Raw genomic sequence first — 21,241 nt, forward strand, 5'->3', positions numbered from 1 at the left:
AAAATGAAAATGTATGATGAAAATCTGCTATTAGGGAAATACCATAACTGTAATAGTAGCTTTTATTCATATAGAAATAGCACCATTTTTTATAGTGACTTTAAAAAGAGAAGGATCCTCAGTAGATAATCTTGGAGAGAACTAACTTTTATTCAATGCAGAACTTTGCATGTTCGCTGTCAGGATACTGCATTTATATTCATACGCAGATGTGGTAGATAACTTTTTCTGAAAGTGTGCATTCTAGGAGTCATACTGTATATATGTGAAAAGCAATAGCAATGAAGCATAACAATATGAATGTAATTTTTTTTTCAGTAATCCTTTCATGTGTCAAGTTTATTTTTTTTCTTTTTTAATTTTTTTAATGTTTAGTTATTTTTGAGAGACAGAGCACAAGCGGGGGGTCGGGAGGCAGAGAGTGAGGGAGACACAGAAACCGAAGCAGGCTCCAGGCTCTGAGCTGTCAGCACAGAGCCTGACGCAGGGCTCGAACTACTGAGCCGTGAGATCATGCCCTGAGCTGAAGTCAAACACTTAACGGGCTGAGCCACCCAGGCCCCCCTCATGTGTCAAGTTTCTTAAAGTATGTAGTGGTTAGTCATAAATATTAATTCCTTGCTTATCATTAAAATGTACTATGAAGTTATTGCTGAAGAAGAACAATTCTAATGGATCCTTCTAGGGTGAGACTGAAGATGATATTAAAGAAAAAACTGAAATTCAAGGTTCTGAAATACAATAATAGGATATTATTTTGGCATCTGCAGAAAGAGGTAATAGATTTGTTTTAGGTAATGAAGGAGATTGTCAGAAAAATAAAGTTGATACCATCATGCTTGTCTCTGAATAGAAAAATAATAGGGAGCTTCTGATTGGGGTTAATTTTTAACTGACCTCTATTTGAATTCTTAATATAACTCATTAGGGTTCAATATAATAGCCTTTAGTTGCTTGTACCACTGATAAAATGCATGGATAAGAAATGGAAAGACTTCTTTCTTGCTATTCATGGAGAGGTTATTCTTCACAGTTAATTTGTTTAGCAGCAGTCAAGGGTTTATGAGGCCCTTTGCTGTATTAAACTTTACTTGTTTTAAGTCAGCTGTGCTCTTCTTCCTCAAGGGAAATCATTCTGGATGAGTTTCTTGTTGAAGTTTTTATAGTCAGCCAAAATGTAGTCGAGTAGCAGAAAATCCCGTTGGCATACACTGTTCATGTACTTTGGTAGCATTTATTACCCAGAAATGTAAATCCTTTCAGACCATGGTAAATGCACTGGAGTTTCAGAATTCTAATTTGCATATCAATTAACTTTGCTAAAATGCCTTAAAAAGGCCCTTAGAATTATTAGACTTACATCATTTCATACCACTATGCTTACTATAAACTCACCTAAGATTTTATTTAAAAGATTGTGATCTAAATTCATAATAATGTTCTCTTCAGTCTTTATTTTAGGACTGATGTTTTCCTTCCTTTTTTTTGAAATTGGATTTGGAATAATTTAGCCCCAGAAGCTTCTTTATGTATTTCATATAATACTTGGGTGCCTATTAATATAAATTAGTTTCCCAAGTGTCAAAGAAGATTGCTGTTTTAAAGGAGCTTACATTGGAAGAGGAGATAAAACATACATACCTAATTATAATACTGAGTAAAAGGGTATGAACATCATGAGGGAGGTTTAGTTAAGGTATTTGGAGATTTGTGAGGTGGGAGTTTTACTTTTATGAGCTTAGGGAAGGTGTTGGGTTGGAAGTTTGGTGGGTTGAACATTGGAAAAAGTATCATAAAGAAGATAAAAATTGAAGTGAATTTTGAAGTAGGAGTATGATTAGTACATGTAAAAAATATGGGTAGGGAGTGTATTTGAGATTGTGCAAATAATATAGACAATTGAAGATGTATACAACATTCAAGGTATAATGTCTAGTCTAGGGGATTAGCGTTTAGGGTGATTTAAGGGAACTAAGGTGCAAGGGGTAGGGTGTGGATACAGTGAGAGCTGAGGTCAGGCTGTCTATGCCAGACTAGAGAAGGCCTTTGTATAGTGTTATATGTAATATAGAGAAGAATTTTTGATGGGAAGGGGAAGATGGTATCTGACTTGCATTTTTGGAAGATAACTTGTTTCACTTAGGTACTGAAGAGGGGAAATTATGGAGACAAGACTAATTTGGAGGTTATTTCAGCAGTCTTGGTTAGAGATTTTGAGGACTTGGACTTCTTTCAGTGAAAATGAAAATAGGACAAATTTGAGAAATGTTGGAAAGGTAGAATCAGAAGTGTTTGGCTATCTAATTTTTTATGGAGGCTTAAAGCAAGTACGGAGAACCGTTTTGTATAGTTTAACATGTCTTAAGACTACTGGGAGGTTTTAAAGTAAAAAGTAAAATTTTAAAAAGTCAAATAACTAAAGTAAAAGTAGTAATGTATTGTTGAGTTCTTAACATACGTGGAAATAAAATGAATGACAATAACACAAAGGCCAGGAGGAGCAGAAGTAAAAAAATAATAATAATAATAAATAAAATAAAAGAGAGTAGTAAAGAACTACATGAAAATTATGGGGGCATCTGGCTGACTCAGTCGGTAGAGCATGTGACTTCTGGTCTCAGGGTTGTGAGTTCGACCCCCATGTTGGATGTAGAGGTTACTTAAAAATAAAATCTTTAAAAAAAAAAACCAAAACACTTCAAACGAAGATTATGAATTGTTACTGGTTTTAAGAATTACATTTCTATAAGTTTAGTCACCCAAAATACTTATATACATAAAAACATATTAAATAAATATATTTTTCCAGGCCTTCCATTTCTGCAATTATGAACCCTACCCACTAGAAACAATAAAAATACTGAAATCAGAAAAAAAAAAACATCAAAAAACAAAAGCCTTTATTATTCTAAATACAGTAATACACTTTATTATCAGTAAGCTGATAATAAAGTGAGGTATATTCATGGGGAGCCTGGGTGGCTCAGTTGGATGGGCAGTGGACTTCAGCTCAGGTCTTGATCTCGCCGTTGTGATTTTGAGCCCTGTGTAGGGCTCTGTGCTGACAGCTCAGAGCCTGGAGCCTGCTTTGGATTCTGTGTCTCCACTCTCCCTCTGCCCTTCCCCCACTTGTGCTCTGTTTCTCTCTGTCTCTCAAAAATAAATATTAAAAAAAATTTTTTTTTTAATGAAGTGAGGTATATTCAGAGGCCAAAATCTAAGTAGGGACTTGTGTACTAAAACCAGCTTTTACCCCAAAGACCGCAAGGCCTCAGTGGACACAGAAAACCAACACAAAAACTAGTTTCCAACCTACTGTCAAACTTCCAGTAAAGTTAAAAATGTGTATAGCCGATGACCCAGAAATTCTAAATGTCAAAACATTTAGTATTTCTATTAAGCGTATGTCTGGAAATCACTGATTGCTTATTGCTTTCTTCCTTAGTAATTTGAAAGAAAAGTGCAAATTACTCTTGTATTATACTAGCAATTTCATGTTATTAGATTCTAACATAACATTTTATGATAATATATATACACACAGATGTATAAATAAATAGGATAAAATAGAAAATGTTATGAGAAAAAAGTTCTCAAATTTAGGGAGAGATTTCTTTTTTTAATTTTTTCTTTTCCATCAACTTCTCTCTTATCACTGTCAATATGTTTTTTTCTAAGTGTTTTTTTAATGTTTATATTTGAGAGAGAGAGAGAGAGGAAGGGAGTGTATGCGAGAGGGGGGGAGGGGCAGAGAGAGAGAGGGAGACACAGAATCTGAAGTAGGCTCCAGGCTCTGAGGTGTGGGGCTCTAATTCATGGACCTCAAGATCATGACCTGAGCCAAAGTCAGACACTTAACCAATTGAGCCATCTAGGCGCCCCTCACTGTCAATATGTTTGCTTTTTTCCCTATAACCTATCTAAACTAGTGGGTTTTTTTTAACCTTTTAGTTATTTCAAGTACCATTGGAAGAGGAAGGACAACGTGGTGGGCCTATCCTTGCACCAGAAGAGATTAAGACTATTTTTGGTAGTATCCCTGATATCTTTGATGTGCACACTAAGATAAAGGTAAATTTGTGTATGTTATAATTCTTTTTGGATTGTGTTTATATGATGTTTTTTTAAGGTACTATTGATTGTCTAAATGAGTTTTATACCTAAAACTTCTTATTCTCTCATTTATTCCTTTGAATCATTTATGTCCCTTTGCTCCAGTGCCTTATTAATATTTGTTGTTGGTCTGTTTTTTAATTTTGATTAATCCTGAAATAAGGAATTAAACCTTTTGAAGTTTTTTCTATAGAAATATGTGGTTGCTGGTGGTATTTTTCTTATTTTCCTACTGTTCCTCTCAAGTTGTTTGTTTTGCTTTGAGTTGTTTGAAAAACTGAAGCTGCAAGAGACTTAGAGACCGTTTTGTTCATTTCTCTGTTTATAGTCAGGTAAATAAAAAAAAAAAAAAACAACACATAAGACAGTGCTGTCCTCTTAATGATTTTTACTTTGATGAAGGGTCCATGATTTATAGGTACCAGTCTGTCATAGTAAAGTAATTTGGGGGCAGATTTAGCTGAACTTTTAAAAGTAGTTAAACTTTATTTTCTACTTGGTACTTGAGCAAAATTGATCAGTTTTCTCTTCAGAACAACCCATATGAATGGTTATTTCATATTCCAATAAAAAGATCAATCTATATTATAGAATGTTTTCAAACAAGTACATTATATTACTTTTGATTTTACTGTACATTATAAACAAAAGTATAAATGATCTATAAGTTAATAAAAATGCAATTTTAAATGCTTGCGTTTGTACTTTATCAAAATCCATGATCTTATTTCACTTATTTCTAGATCTAAAGGGACTCTGAAGGAGTCTTTACTTTCATAAAAAGCTATTGAGTTTCAGCCTAGGTTAATCTTATTCTAGTTTGGTTTCTGGATATTCAAAAAGTGTTTTTGTTATATTTTTTCTTTTATAAGAAACACTGGCAGGCATAAAGGTAGAATGGGAAGGCAAGTAAGTTTTCATCTTGGTGTCCTAACACTAATTTGTGGATCAATTTGAATTTGTGTCACTCATTTAGTTTGTCTGGGTGTTAAAGTGCTCTTCTAATATAAAATGTTACACTTGTTATGTGTATAGGATCATAATCTCAATAGAGAAAATCATGTTCTCTGATTCACTGGGGCTTTGAAAATGATTGTTACTCTTTATAGTTTTCTCATGTGTAACATTCTTCAAGCTTCTTCTATAAAGTTGGATTGCTGATATTTAAACTATTAGTTGTTTTTTAGCTGATTTCAAGTTTGTCATACATTTAAAACTTTCAAAGCCTGTGTTCTTTTCTACCACGAAACCAATACATGTTGTCAAACATTTGTAAGATCAGGAGTAAAGGAAAGAGGAGTATAAAATACCCACAATCCTATCACCCAAAATTTTAAATTCTGTTGTTTTCTTGTCTTTTTTTATACATAGCAGTTTTTTCCTTTTAAATGTAGCCGGCCATCAAGTACTGGCACATGTAGCGAGCAGTATCAAGAAGTTGGTATTATTGTCTACATTTTACAGATGTGAAACTGCTACACACAGAAATTAAATAATTTTTCCCAAGTCAGTCATCTAATAAATGTTGGATCTAGGATTTAAATACTTGTTTGTCTAACTTCAGAGTCTGTTCTCTTAAATCCTAATGCTATCTTGCTTTTTGTTTTTGTTTTTGTTTTTGGAAATTGAGATCTAATTGACATATCATTGTATTAGTTTTATTATACAAATAATAGTTTGATATGCATATATATTATGAAGAGATCACCATGATAAATTTAATTAACATCTATCACCACACATAATTACAAATTCTTTTTTCTTTTAAAGTTTATTTATTTTTTGAGAGAGAGACAGTGTGAGCAGGGAAGGGACAGAGAGAGAGGGAGAGAGAATCCCAAGCAGGCTCCGCACCATCAGCATAGAGTCCCATGTGGGGCTTGAACCCATGAAGTTGTGAGATCATGACCTGAGCCGAAACCAATAGCCAGATGCTTAACTGACTGAGCTACCCAGACACCCCACAAATTCTTTTTCCTTTGTGATGAGAACTTTTAAGATCTGCTCTGTTAGCAACTTTCAAATATGCAATACAGTATTGTTAACTATAGTCACCATGCTTAATATTACATTCCCCAGGACTGTGAGGGATGTCTCACAAACTGTGAGACCATAGCTGAGCTGAAATCAAGAGTCGGACACTTAATCGATTGAGCCACCCAAGCACCCCGATTACATTGCTTTCTGATAGCAATGTTCTTATATAAATATACAGCCATCTTACAGTTTTTTTACACTTTTTTTTAAAGTAGGCATTATACCCAGTGTGGGGTTTAAACTCATAACCCTGAGATCAAGAGTCTCATACTCTATAGACTGAGCTAGCCAGGCACCCCCAGTTTTTTATACTTAAAAGAGGACTACTAGATTATATTGGCAGAGCTTTAAGTTTTTTCTCTTTTGTATCACAGTTTTCCAAATATCCTGTGTACTTTATATTAAATACATAGGTAAATAAAGTTAATAGTTCCTTACTCAGTATAACAGTCTGTTAAGGATTCTTTTTTTTTTTTTTTTTTTTTTTTTTTTTTGAGATCTTATTTATTTTTAATTTCTTTTAGAGAGAGTGCATGTTTGGGAGAGGGATAGAGGGACATGGCGGGGGGGGGGTGATGGCGAATCCCAAGCAGGTTCCATGCTTAGTGTGGAGCCCAACATGGGGCTTGATCCCACAACCCGGGGATCGTGACCTGAGTTGAAATCAAGAGGTGGGACATTCCACCAACTGAGCCACCCAGGCGCCCCTAAAGATTTTATTTTTAAGTAATTTCTATACCCAACATGGGTCTCAAACTTACAACCTGGGATCAAGAGTCGCATGCTCCCCTGACTCTGAGCCAGCCAGGTTCTCATAAGGATTCTTCTAAGTGCTATACAAGTATTAACTAATTTAATCCTTTGAAGTAAGAATTATTACTATCCTCATTTTTCAGAATAGGAAATTAAGGCACTTCGAGGTTAAGTAACATGCCCAAGGGCACAGAACAAACCCTAGAGCCAGTATTTTTTTTTTTAATTTTTATTTAAATTCTAGTTAGTTAATACGTAATGCAATATTGGTTTCAGGAATAGAATTCAGTGATTCATCACTTACATCCCACACTCAGTGCTCATCACAAGTGCTCTCCTTAGTACCCATCTTCCATCTAGCCCATCCCACCACTTCCCTACGCCAACCCTCAGTTTGTTCCATGTCTCGAAGTTAGGGCCAGTATTTAAAACTAGCAAGTCAGTGTCAGAATCTACTATATTATATTGCCCAAAGGTTAGTTTTATTTATGAATTTTTTCTTTTCTTTTGTTGTAAATAACAACCTTTATGGAAAATAGCTTATTTCCAAAGCTGAAATAGTAAGAGGAGTGATGCTGTTTTACATTTTTTCTGTCTTGCTTAAGAGAAGAGTGTTTTCTTATATCTGCTTCTGAATTCAGTCTGTCGTATCACACATCACGTAACCTCTAGAAAAGTCTCTAGTATGCTTGTGACAGAATTAGAGTGGAAAAGTCATATGGAGCTTTAGTGTTGTAATGAAAATAGTTTTAATCTCATGAATTCCACTACAGAGATTTCCTGGGGAGCCTGTGGATGACACTTGGAGAACTTTTGGTTATAAGGGCTTATTGATTAATTTCTACTTTAAAGTCACTTTTAGAATTTCGATTAGGGAATGTCATTTCTTGGCATCTCATTTTACCATCTGATTTGTATTTTATTATCTTAGAATACTTTTTTTTTTAATTTTTATTTATTTATTTATTTATTAACGTTTATTTATTTTTGAGACAGAGAGAGACAGAGCATGAATGGGGGAGGGTCAGAGAGAGGGAGACACAGAATCTGAAACAGGCTCCAGGCTCCGAGTTGTCAGCACAGAGCCCGACGCGGGGCTTGAACTCACGGACCGTGAGATCATGACCTGAGCTGAAGTCGGCCGCTTAACCGACTGAGCCACCCAGGTGCCCCCTTAGAATACTTTTAAATGTCTTTAAAATTTTTACAAATATTTAATATTTTAGGATTTTATAGGTCAGGAATTAGCAAACTATGGTTGATGGACCAAATCTAGTCAGATTAGGATTTTGGTAAAGTTTTGCTTGTTTTGCTAAAGAAAGTTTTATTGAAACACAGCCACATTCAATTGTTTCTGAATTGTCTGTGGCTGCTTCCACACTACATGGACAGAGTTTAGTACTTGTAACAGAAACCATATGGCCTGCAAGGCTTGAAATATTTACCTTCTGGCCCTTTAAGTAAAATTTGCTGACCTGTTAGAGATTACAGTTTCAGATGGGTGCTTTAGCAGCAAGATCAAAAGTAGTTTTCTACAATTAATAATGGCAATCAATTTTATAGTTAATAAGAAAAGATGTTGAACTGGCCTATCATTTTGGAAAGTTAGGCTGTCTTATTGACTTGACACTGTTTGTGTTTTAATTATTTTTCAAAGGGTATTTTCCTCATAGTCAAAAAGTTAATTCCTTATTGAGGAGAAAGAGTGTGTTATTGTTTTGCACATCAAATTAATATACTTTGTAAGGTACTTCTTTCAAATGAATATTTCAAAAATATTGGAAAATGTTTAAGGGACTGTCAAATTCAAGCTTAAATGTTGTATTTTGTGCTCTTTCAGGATGATCTGGAAGACCTTATTGTTAATTGGGATGAGAGCAAAAGCATTGGTGACATCTTTCTTAAATATGTGAGTATTTAATTTCTTTTTTAGGTTTTCAGATTAAAGCATCATCTCATTAAGTACTCTCAGGGAATGACAGTTACTTGTTTAAATGTGTGAGCTTTCAAAACTTTGACATAGTTGTGTTTAGAAAATATATCGGAAGTGTTCTTGTCTTCTGAAACATATTTGCTATATATAATTTAACACTTCTTGATACCCCAAGGTCATCGTTAGGAACACTAATTGTCCTACTGTGCCATAAAATTCTACTATATATCAAATTATTTGTCCTTCATAAATGGTCACAGATTAATGATTTTGTGAAATTTTCTGTAATTGAGTTTTTAATTTTTTCTTTTTAGTTGATATCATTTTTTACTGTCTTTGTGTCTGCTCTGCATAAAAGCTTATAATGAACTGCTTTTCTTTGCTAGGGCAAAACCACATGGCTTAAGTTTATCAAATAAAGTAAACTCATTTTGAATGAGGTGCTGTGAATGGGATTTCTAAGTGTCTTTCAGTCTGTTTGAATACAATTTATAGGTTTCAGTGCCTTGGGTTCTGGCACACATACTTTTCTTTTCTGAGGCCTCCTCCTAACTTCCATTCTTACCATATAGTCTTACCTGTTTTTTTCTGGTTGGTTGAGAATTCCAAATATGCAAATTATTGTCACATATCTTTTTTTTCGGTCACATATCTTTTTGATACCTGTTAGTCTCCTCAATTAGCTGAGACATTTTTCCTTTTTTGTTGCAATTTTGGGTGCTATAATTGATATTTTTAATGTTTATTTTGAGAGAGGGAGCATGTGTGCCAGTGGGAGAGGGGCAGAGAGAGAGAGAGGGAGAGAGAGAGAATTCCAAGCAGGCTCCATGCTCAGCACTCAGCACAGAGCCTGTTGAGGGGTTCCATCTCCCAACCATCAGAGCATGACCTGAACTGAAATCAAGAGTTGGACGTTTAATCAACCGAGCCACCCAGGTGGCCCTATAATTAATCTTTTAAGTAGTGGTTTGGGGGCACCCAAGTGGCCCAGTTGGTTAAGCATCTGACTCTTGGTTTTGGCTTAGCTCATGATCTCACGGTTCATGAGTTTGAGCCCCACATTGGGCTCCATGCTGACGGAACCTGCTTGGGATTCTCTCTCTCCCTCTCTCCCTGCCCCTCCCCAACTCATGTACTCTTGCTCACTCTTTCTCTCTCAAAAATAAATAAATAAACTTTATTCTTTTAATTTTTAAAAAATATTTATTTATTTTTGAGAGAGAGACAGTGCAAGCAGGGGAGAGGCAGAGAGAGAGGGAAACACAGAATCTGAGTCAGGTTCCAGGCTCTGAGCTGTCACTACAGAGCCTGATGACCTGGGGCTCAAACTCACAGACTATGAGATCATGACCTGAGCGAAAGTTGGATGCTTAACCAACTGAGCCACTCAGGCATCCCTAAATAAATAAACTTTAAATGATGGTTTGGGTTTGTCAATAAATAATAGCATGTCATGTTCTGGGGTGCTTATTACTATATTCTGAACTTATAGAAGTTTTAAAACTTTGTCATGTTTATGTCAATACAATATGTATGAGTATACTTTGTTTCTTTCTGAGTCTTTGTTTGCAGTTTTAGGCTTTGTGTACCAGTTGATGCATTTTGTTTAGCAATTAACTCGCTAATGAGAAATGTGTAAAATTTCTGTATTTAACTTGACAAGCTTATTATAAATTTTTCTTTTGTATGCAGTATGTCAGATTGTGACTATTGATTATTTGGTTTTAAATTTCGTTATCTAAGGATAATATCCATAACAAATTAATATTTTTTTCTTCTTCTTCTTCCTAGTCAAAAGATTTGGTAAAAACCTATCCTCCCTTTGTAAACTTCTTTGAAATGAGCAAGGAAACAATTATTAAATGTGAAAAACAGAAGCCAAGATTTCATGCTTTTCTCAAGGTAATGTGCATTTCTTTCCAATAAAAATCTGAGAATAATTTCTAAAGGAGTTCATTTAAATTATACATTTAGTAAAAATCTATCCATGTAAAAACCTCTTAGTGTGTAACCTATTAACTTTAGCCATATTTGAGAGTGGCAGTGATAGTAAAGCTTCAGAAAAATTTTATCTGTTTATTTATTCAATGTTTATTTATTTTTGAGAGTGAGAGAGCATGCATGCAAGCAGGGGAGGGGCAGAGAGAGAGAGGGAGACACAGAATCTGAATCAGGCTCCAGGCTTTGAGCTGTCAGCAGAGAGCCGGATGTGGGGCTCAAACTCACAGACCATGAGATCATGACCTGAGCCGAAGTGGGGAAGTGGGATACTTAACCGACTGAGCCACCCAGGATCCACAAACTTCAGAAGGTTTAGATAGCAGGGGCCACGAGGGAACTGAGTGAATGAGAATGTTGTCTGTAGTTATTCATGTTTTTTAAAGTTATGCATGTTTTAGTTCTAAAACACGTAAAATTTTTCAGTGTGATTTGATTTTGCCTTTAAGAATTTTTTTTTTCTTTACCAGGGCTTTATTTTGTTTATTCAATGGTATCAGCATAATTAATACTTCACAACTATTTTTTTCTTGTGAATTGTGTAGACTCAAGAGAAACTTAAGATACAATAGATAGGAGTGTGCAGAGAAACTCATTTTGTGTTTAAGATGTCAATCCTTGAGTGGCCAGGAGGTCATTAAGGTCCTTGGAAGATTATTCAGTCATAGTAATCTTTAATAGCTGCCATCCCATCTCTTCTATTAATTCTTTTCAGGGCATTAGTGATAAGGTGTAGTCTAGTAAATGTAGGGCATTTAATCTTTGCAAAAAACCTTTTTTTTTTTTAAATTGTTTAATTGATTCCTTTCAGATAAACCAAGCGAAACCAGAATGTGGACGGCAAAGCCTTGTTGAACTTCTCATTCGACCAGTACAGAGGTTACCCAGTGTTGCGTTACTTTTAAATGGTACTTGTCTGATCTGTTTTCAGACTATTTTGGATGTTTTTTATGGAATTGTTTTATTCTAAAAATTTTGGAAGTCTTCTCATTTTCATAGTTTTCTTAGATTTCAGCACTAAAGTTTATATCTTATATAGAAAATACCTTTATGGATGGTCTTAATAATCACTGGTGCTACAATAATTCAGTCTCCTAAAATGCTTTATTTGTTACAGTATTAATTGACTATTATTTTGTTTTTTGTTTCTCTACTGAAAGTATTACATTTCACGGTGTGTCACTTAATTCAGTTAATTTACATCCAGTTGAACAAAATTCAGCCACAGAATCACAAAACGAGAGATGATTCCTATGTCTCCAGTTACATAATCCTTTTCTGAATCTTCATAAAGTTCTGTATACTTGCTCTAATGCTTGCTTTTTTTCTTAGATTGTGCAAAACACTCTTGAAGCATGCATCCATTTATTCTAGAGGTTATACATATCAATGGAAGGGAGTTTTACAAGAGTTAATTTTCATGAATAAATTTTGCCTGTAGCAAAAGAAAAGCATATGTATATGACTTTACATTTAGTGAAGGTAGTGAATATTTTTAGGAAATTTTTTTTTTTTTTTTTAATGTTTATTTATTTTTGAGACAGAGAGAGACAGAGCATGAACGAGGGAGGGTCAGCAAGAGGGAGACACAGAATCTGAAACAGGCTCCAGGCTCCAAGCTGTCAGCACAGAGCCCGACACGGGGCTCAAACTCACGGACTGTGAGATCATGACCTGAGCCGAAGTCGGCCGCTCAACCGACTGAGCCACCCAGACGCCCCGGAAATATTTTTTAAATTACGTATGAAAACTAAATTACGAACAGGAGTAAGTCTGTAATAAAGTATTTTGAGCCCTAAATCTTAAGTATAGTAGTACGGGTAACAGATAAGGAGGCTAATTTTGTGACTGTTTAATCTAGTTTTCTCTTTAAAATATTTTGGGAACTATATGAATTATAGTTGTAATTTAAAAAGTAAATCAGTTTTGTTTTTCTCCTAAGGCTATCTAATGTAGTTTAGAATTGTTAGTTTATAAGATGATTTCCCTAGTCTTTAAAAGCAATCCTGTTTTTTAGATTATAAGGAGAATACATGAACAAATAGTGTGACTTAACTTTACAAAGTAGTGTGATTTTTTTTTTTTTTTTTTTTGGATTATTTACTTACCTTCATTATTTTTTCATTAGGTACTTGTAGAAATCCATCAAATAGTTTCTAAGCCTTTCTTGTATCTTTCCAACTTTAAAGATTAGATAGGGAAAAAAAAAAAAAGATCGGGTGGGTATGGTATTATGGAACCATCAGATGGAATATGGCATAGGGAACTTAACCTGTGTAAGAAGAGTCCAAGTATAAGCATCTCATGAACCTCTAAGATAAAACCTGTGCTCTCAAGGTTACTGAATATTCTCTGTGATAGAGCCATGGGCCCCAACATGAAATATACCATATATGATAACTTCTCAGCTAATTGAGGATCATGCGTTTTCATTCAAGCACTATGGAGAGAGCTTGAGGAACCTAGGTGTGAGCAGTGTAAGAAAATCTGTAATATTCTAAACATTTAGTCAATACAATACAATTCTAAACATTTAGTTAGTGGAAACCTTAACAAACGTATAAGAGAGCTCTTAAGGGAACATTGTGTAAGACTTTTTTAAAAGTAAAGTTTAGATATTAGCTTTAAAAATGAACCTGCCTATATCAAAATGGACAGCATTCTAAAGTCTTTGATAAAAAAACCACTGTATTTTTCTAATCACAGAAAAAAAAACATTTTATCGTAACAGATCTTAAGAAGCATACAGCCGAAGAAAATCCTGACAAAAGCACTCTAGAAAAAGCTATTGGATCACTAAAGGAAGTAATGACGTAAGTGCATTATTTCAATTTCTTATTGTTGCCTAGATTAAAATGGAATTATAGAGCAATTAGAGTCATAAATGGAGAGAAGAATATCAAAGCAAATTTTTATGTAGTGATATCTAAATTATTTTTCTAATAGTGTAGTTATACATTAAAACGATGAGAGAGAAGTATTTTAAGAATACAGTCATTAATCAAAAACATCTAACAATGTTTTAGAAAGTAACAATGATTTAGAAATTTGGTAATGTTATAAATGCACTTCTAGACATTTTCTTTATATACCTCCAGTCATAGCTTGTTCTTGTCTTCATTTAAACTATCCAAATGTAACTCAGGAAGATGACTATAGTGAAATAAAAAGTAAACATTTATAATAATTCTTTCACTTTTACTTTTGACTTTTTATTTCTTATTTTGAATTTAATAGAATATAAATTGATGGTGTTTCTTGGAGATGTATTAAAAGTGTAAAACTCCATGGAATTAATTGACTTGGGTACTTGATTGTTAAACTTAGGGTAATTACTCTACGTCTAACTTGGAGACCTAGCTCTAATCAGAAATGATCTTTCTTGATTATTATAATCAGAAATGAATACTGTTGCTATTAATTGTTCTATGTCATGGAGGGCAAGGGGACTTCAACTCTTTGGACTTTACGTTATCAACATGTTTAATAGATTTAGTTAAATGACTTCTGAGAGTCCCTGAGGTGCTTCTATATGTAACAGAGTTTCTTAAAATACTTGCTAAGGAGCTCTTACAGACTTTGCTAGTTCTAGAGAGAGGGCCCAGCAGTAGAATAATGCTCAAATTGGCGAATACTAGGTCTGTTGCTGCCAAAAGGGTTGTGCAATTTTTAAAATTATGTTTATATTTTACATGTTGATCAGCCAGTCTTCATGCTTCATGCTTTTGTTATTTTGATGTCAGGATAATAGTTTTTTCCCCACACTTCATGGTTTAAAATACTCTGCACATAATTTACCTTGATCCTTTCAACAAATTCTATGAAATAGGCAGTCAACACCTATTTTCACAAAAGAGAAAGCTGAAGGGGTTGGTATCTTATAGTATTTGTTATTTATGTATAATATGTTTTGTAAACAAAGATTGTAAAGTAACCTAAATAGGGAATAGTCTTTTGACCTGTTGTGTCCCTTAGAAGAGTATCAGTTGGCTGCTATAGGGATAATGAGCATACTGATAAGACAGGTGATTAAAGATTTACTTCTTTTTCAATATTACTTAAGTTTCTGAAACTTTAAGAATCATGTCTAATATATCCTTATCCTAATTTTTTTTTTAATGTTTGTTTATTTTTGAGAGAGACAGAGACAGAAAGCGAGTGGGTTAGGAGCAGAGAGAGAGGGAGACACTGAATCCGAAGCAGGCTCCAGGCTCTGAGCTGTCAGCACAGAGCCTGGGGCTCCAACTCACCAGCTGTGAGATCATGACCTGAGCTGAAGTCGGACGCTCAACCGACTGAGCCACCCAGGCACCCCTAATATATCCTTATCCTAAATGCCATGCTCTTAATAGGTTTTCAATAAATGTTGAATTATAGGAGCTGTTATTTTAAGGATGAATTGTGATGCTGACTTACAAACCTAATAGAGTTTGACCACATCTCTATCTCATTTCTTGAGATTTTTGAATATTTAGCCTAGGGATTAAATGTGTATTGTGGTTGACTGAAACAACCATAATTTTTCAGGTAAAGGAAATAAAGAGATAGTGCCATTTAACTAGCCTTTGCCATTTAGGCAAACCAAAAAACCCTAAAATTAGATTCTTACAATATTAGTTACATATATTAGCTTATATAGATTAATTTGTTATAGATATATGCTCTAGTAGCTTCAGTATGTGTATGTTTTGTTTTTAGAAACTATGTATGTTTCAAATGTAGTTTGGTTAATTTTGGTATATATACACTCCCACAGAACCATCACTACCATCAGGATAAGGAACATTTCTATCACCTCCAAAAGTGTACTCATGCCTTTTGGTAATAATCCCTTTCCCTGCCTCTCCCAGTACTTCCTATCCCAGGGCAACAACTATTCTTTTTATGTGTATAATTTTCATTTCCTAGGATTTTATCTAAATAGAATCAGACAGTATGTTGTGTTTTGTGAGTCTTTTTTCACTCAGCTGATTATTTTGAGATTCATCTTTACTGTTGCTTTTATCAGTAGTGCATCCCTTATTCTTGTTTGCTATTGTATGGTTGTACCACAACTGATTGATCCATTCATGTGTTGGACATTTTGATTGTTTTCCCAGCTCTGGCTCTTACCATTAAAGCTGCTATGAACATTTGTGAACTAGTCTTTGTATGAATATATGTTTTCCTTTCTCTTGGATAAATACCTAGTGGTAGGAATGGCTAGGTTGTATAGTAGGTAATATGTGTAACTTTTAAAAAAATTGTCAAACTGTTTCCAGAGTAGTTGTAATGTTTCACATTCCTACCAACAGTAAATGGTGAGTTTCAGTGTTTCCATGTCCTTACCAACTCTCGGATGATTAGTTATTTTAATTTGTGAAATTTTAATAGTTGTGTAGTGAAATCTAATTGTAGTTTTGACTTGTGTTTTCCCTAATGATAAGTGATGGGCATTTTCTTATGTGCTTATTTGCCATCCATATCATCTTCTTTGGTGATATGCGTGTCCAAATCCTTTGTCTGTTTTTTTTTTTTTGTTTGTTTTTGTTTTTAATTTGGATTGTCGTCTTATTGAGCTGTGAGAGTTCTTTGTTCTGGTTAAAAGTTTTTTGTCAGATATGTGATATGCAGATATTTTCTTGGAGTCTGTGGCTTGTTTTTTCTCTTAACAATTTCTTTCAAAAAACAGGAGTTCTAGATTTTTATGAAGTCCAACTTATCAATTATTTTTTATGGGTGGTACTTTTATCCAAAAAAATTTGACCTAACCCAAGGTCACAAAGATTTTTTTCTGTTTTCCTCAAGAAATTTTTTGTTTTTGGTTATTAGGTAAAAATTATCTAGGTCTATGATCCATTTTGGGTTAATTTTTGTATAAGGCGCAAGGTATGGATCAATGTTTATTTCTGTATATGGAACTCTCTTCTAGTACTATTTGTTGAAAAGACCATCCTTTCTCCACTGAATTTCTTTTGCATCTTTACTGAAAATCAGCTGACCATAAATGTGAGGGCTTATTTCTGTCCTACTCTTAATTCTATTTCATTGATACTAAATGACTATGATTATTCTAGTACTACACAGTCCTGATTACTGTGCTTTGTGTATTAAGTTTTAAAATGGGGAAATGTGAGTCTGTCAACTTTATTCTTCCTTTTCAAGATTGTTTTGACTATTCTGGGTCCCTTGAATTTTCACTTAAACTTGTATTCCTGGGATAAAAATCTTACTTTATTATGGTGCATAATCTTTTTTAAATGTTGCTGGAGTTGGTTTGTTAGTATTTTGTTAAGGATTTTGGTGTCTGTATTCGTAAGGGATATTGGTCTACAATTTTCTAGTGATGTCTCCTGCTTTGGTATCAGGCTAATATTGGTCTTAACAAATACATTGGAAAATGTATTCTTCTGTTTTTTTGGAAGAACTTGGGAAGAACTTGTATTAAGTCTTTAGGTGTTTGGTAGAATTCATCAATGAAGTTACTTGGGCTTTAGAATCTCTACTTGAATTTATTGTTATAGACCTAATCAGACTTTTTATTTCTTCTTGAGTCAGTTTCTATAGTTTGTTTCTTTGTAGGAATTTGTCCATTACATCTAAGCTATCTACTTTGTTGACATGCAATTGTCCATTGTATTCTCATATCCTTTTTATTTCTATAAGGTTTGTAATGATGTTCCATCTTATAGTCGTAATTTTAGTAATTTGAGTCTTCTTTGTTTTCTTGGCCAGCCTAGCTAAAGGATTGTCAATATTGTCAGTCTTTTCAAAGAACCAGCTCATTCTGTTGATTTTTGTTATTTTTTTTATTCTCTATTTCAGTAATTTCTACTGTATGATTTCTTTCTTTCTCTTGCTTTAGATTTACTTATTTTCCCTAGAGTCTTAAATCAGTAACCTAAACATGTTATTGATTTGAGATCTTTTTTTATTACGTGCACTTATAGCTATAAATTTGTAGGTACTGCATTAGTTGTATCTCATCAGTTTTTTGTTTTTTTTTTTTCCCCAAAGAATTTATAATTTCCCTATGATTTCTTCTTGACCCATTGGTTATTTAGGGGTATGCTGTTTATTAATTCCCACATATTTCTGAATTTCCAAAGTTTTCTTTTGTTATTTCTAGTTTTACTCCTTGTTGTGGGAGAAGATTCTTTGTATTGTTTCAATTCTCTCAGAATTTTTGAGGCCTATTTTATGGCCTACCCTGGAAAATGGTTCATACACACTTGAGAAGAATGTGTATTTTGCTTTTGTTGGGTAGAGTATTTATTTCTGCCATTTTACTTTCGGCCTATTTATGTCTTTGAATCTAAAGAATGTCTCTTATAGACAGCATATAGTTAGTTGGGCTTGCCTTATTTGTCTCTTGTCTCATAGGAATTGACTTCCTAGTATCTTAACAACACTTGATTCTTTATATTTTGATGGTTTTTAGTTGTTTCAGGAAGAAGGTATATCCTTTCCTTCTTAATTTCATCTTATATGGAAGTAGTAGTCTTAGTTTTTGTTTTACTGAAATGATTAACATATGACTTGGGAATGAGCTACATAAAACCTTAACTAATAAAACTTCTGTTAACTTGAAGTTGTACAGGTTTAATCTATTTTAGGAAATACATAGTATAGTAAAAAAGGAATATAGAAAGAAGTTAGTAAAACATAATTTTCTGAAGGATTCTTTAGAATTTTTTTAATATGGTAGGATACTTTTAGGAGGTGTTTTAACTGATTCAGTTGTCAAAATTAAGATAGACTTGCATGGAAGATCTTTTTTTGTGACGAGATATCTTTGAATGCAGTTTTCATATTTTAATTTTTTTTAAAGTTGAAGTTCTAAACTAAATTTATTAATTTTTCAGCCATATTAATGAGGATAAGAGAAAAACAGAAGCTCAAAAGCAAATATTTGATGTTGTTTATGAAGTAGATGGATGCCCAGTAAGTATTCATTTTTGATGATTGTTAGTTTATTTTCTTTTTTGGTACTGAGAGTTTATAGTTTTAATATAAACAGAATATCGGTACCATTTTCTTTTAAGTTATAACTTTAAAAAGATTACTACCAAGTGATCTCTTTTACTAATATTTTCAATCTATACAGGCAAATCTTTTGTCTTCTCACCGAAGCTTAGTCCAACGAGTTGAAACAATTTCTCTAGGTGAACACCCCTGTGACAGAGGAGAGCAAGTAACTCTCTTTCTCTTCAATGACTGCCTGGAGGTAAATTTGTACTTAATATAGTATAACACTGCTGATCTGTGTGACTTGCCTGAATGTTTAAAGCCAAGCTTTGATTGAAGTATAATGTAGAAGTTAAAGTTAACAAAACACATTTTTTTTTTTTTAATTGAGCCCAATTGTTGGTTCAGTAGTATTAATAGAATACTTTTAGGAGAAGGCCTAATACTAAGAAGTATGATGAATTTTCATGACTTAAAATCCAAGTCAAAATGAAAATTTAATTTATTTCCATGCTAATAAATGTTTAGATCAAGAATTCAGGAACTTACTGGCTCTATTAAGTATGTTTATTCAAGATCTACAAAATAATTTGAAATTGAAGTAGATTTTTCAATCAAAGAAGGAGCCAATATTTTGTTGAAGAGTAGAATAACTTGATTATTGAATATTAAGAATCATGATCCCCTGATGATCCCTTAAGACAACAGATTTTAGGGTAAATGAGTGGTTAGCATATCAGATGGGCTACACTGATTATAATTCTAAAATTCTCATCTATTAAAGCTTTTATTTATTTATTTATTTATTTATTTAGTTTTTAAATTTTTTTTTTCAACGTTTTTTATTTATTTTTGGGACAGAGAGAGACAGAGCATGAACGGGGGAGGGGCAGAGAGAGAGGGAGACACAGAATCGGAAACAGGCTCCAGGCTCTGAGCCATCAGCCCAGAGCCTGACGCGGGGCTCGAACTCACGGACCGCGAGATCGTGACCTGGCTGAAGTCGGACGCTTAACCGACTGCGCCACCCAGGCGCCCCTAAAGCTTTTATTTAAAGTCTGTACCTCTTCCTTTTATCCTTTTCTACTATACTTCTCTTGAAGTGCTGCCCTCTTACATACATTATTGTTTAGTATAAAATACAGGGAATCTTAGAGAGCCAACCATGTACAGTTATAGGCCTAATAAAATCTCATCAAAAATTGACTTGTGTTAAATGCAGTGTTTTGTTGTAGTGAGGTTAATGAAAAACTATTTCTATTTGATCAGTAATGTCACAAAATACAAAAGACAGTGAAAATACTATGCATAATTGACCATACCCTAACTGAAAAAGTCGTGAGGCAGATAATTCTGAACTACTTGTTTCCTCCATAAGGAGAACTTCAGCCTGCTTTGTTTTGGAAAACAGGGGTAGGTGAAGTCAATTTCCAATGGGGTTTTACTTTACATAGTTGCTCAGTACTTCTATTTGTTTGCTTTTGCTTCTCTTCCTATTAAAGTGCCCAGGTCAGCTGGCACCTTTCATCTAATAGGTTAGGTTGCTAATCCATTCTGGGTTTTATCCCCTGAATCCTGAGAGAGTTGTGGCTTTAAATTTTTGATCATACATCTTCTTCAGATTCCATGAAGTTTTTTATAACTGGCTCATTGACTTACCTGCCACTTTAATTCCTGTCATTGCTTACTCCCCATAGCTTTTGAGTACATTATGTGATACCCTGGTTCCTCATTTCCTTTACCTTCTTAAATCCACTGACTTTTGTTCTAGTTTCTCTTAAGCCTCCCTAACTCAGAATCACATTAACTGAAACAGCTTTATGTCTATTATTAAATTTGGACTTCAAGACTTATAATCCTAAACTTTTATTCTTTAGCTTATTAAAAAAAAAAAATCTTAGCAAATCTGGAGTGAAGAAAATGATAAAACTTAGAAACATTTAAAATGGATAAAATCCATACTGACTTCTCTTAAATAGGACAGAGGATATTTTACTGAATCTAAATTGAGGATTTATATATTTTCCTTTTTATATTTTATCTCTGTTTGAGTTTTTACCTTGATGTGCTAACGTTTGTGTCATTGATATTGGCACTTGTCATTGTTTTTCCTTTTTAAAAATGAACTTTAAAATTATTTGCTTAGTTGGGAATGCAAGCTGGTGCAGCCACACTGGAAAACAGTGTGGAGGTTCCTCAAAAAAGTAAAAATAGAACTACCCTACGACCCAGCAATTGCACTACTAGGCATTTATCCACAGGATACAGGTGTGCTGTTTCGAAGGGACACATGCACCCCCATGTTTATAGCAGCATTATCTACAATAGCCAAATTATGGAAAGAGCCCAAATGTCCATCGATGGATGAATGGATAAAGAAGATGTGGTATATATATACAATGGAGTATTATTCGGCAATCAAAAAGAATGAAATCTTGCCATTTGCAACTACGTGGATGG

General features: G+C 33.9%; 1 protein-coding gene across 6 annotated transcripts in view; it reads left to right on the forward strand.

The window, feature by feature from the left end:
* The window catches only part of ECT2 (epithelial cell transforming 2), a 64,651-nt gene that overhangs the window by 21,862 nt on the left and 21,548 nt on the right, over positions 1-21,241 (forward strand). For all 6 annotated transcript variants that reach the window (XR_009262008.1, XR_009262010.1, XR_009262009.1 and 3 more), the window contains 7 exons: positions 3,952-4,071; positions 8,744-8,812; positions 10,628-10,738; positions 11,646-11,742; positions 13,566-13,647; positions 18,679-18,757; positions 18,921-19,040. Coding sequence is in view for 3 of the 6 variants with exons in the window: in XM_058730507.1 (XP_058586490.1) it covers positions 3,952-4,071; positions 8,744-8,812; positions 10,628-10,738; positions 11,646-11,742; positions 13,566-13,647; positions 18,679-18,757; positions 18,921-19,040 (678 nt within the window). In the remaining 3 variants the exon portion in view is untranslated. The remainder of the gene's footprint in view (positions 1-3,951; positions 4,072-8,743; positions 8,813-10,627; positions 10,739-11,645; positions 11,743-13,565; positions 13,648-18,678; positions 18,758-18,920; positions 19,041-21,241) is intronic.

This window comes from Neofelis nebulosa, chromosome 5, assembly GCF_028018385.1.
Source record: "Neofelis nebulosa isolate mNeoNeb1 chromosome 5, mNeoNeb1.pri, whole genome shotgun sequence".
Classification (NCBI taxonomy): domain Eukaryota; kingdom Metazoa; phylum Chordata; class Mammalia; order Carnivora; family Felidae; genus Neofelis; species Neofelis nebulosa.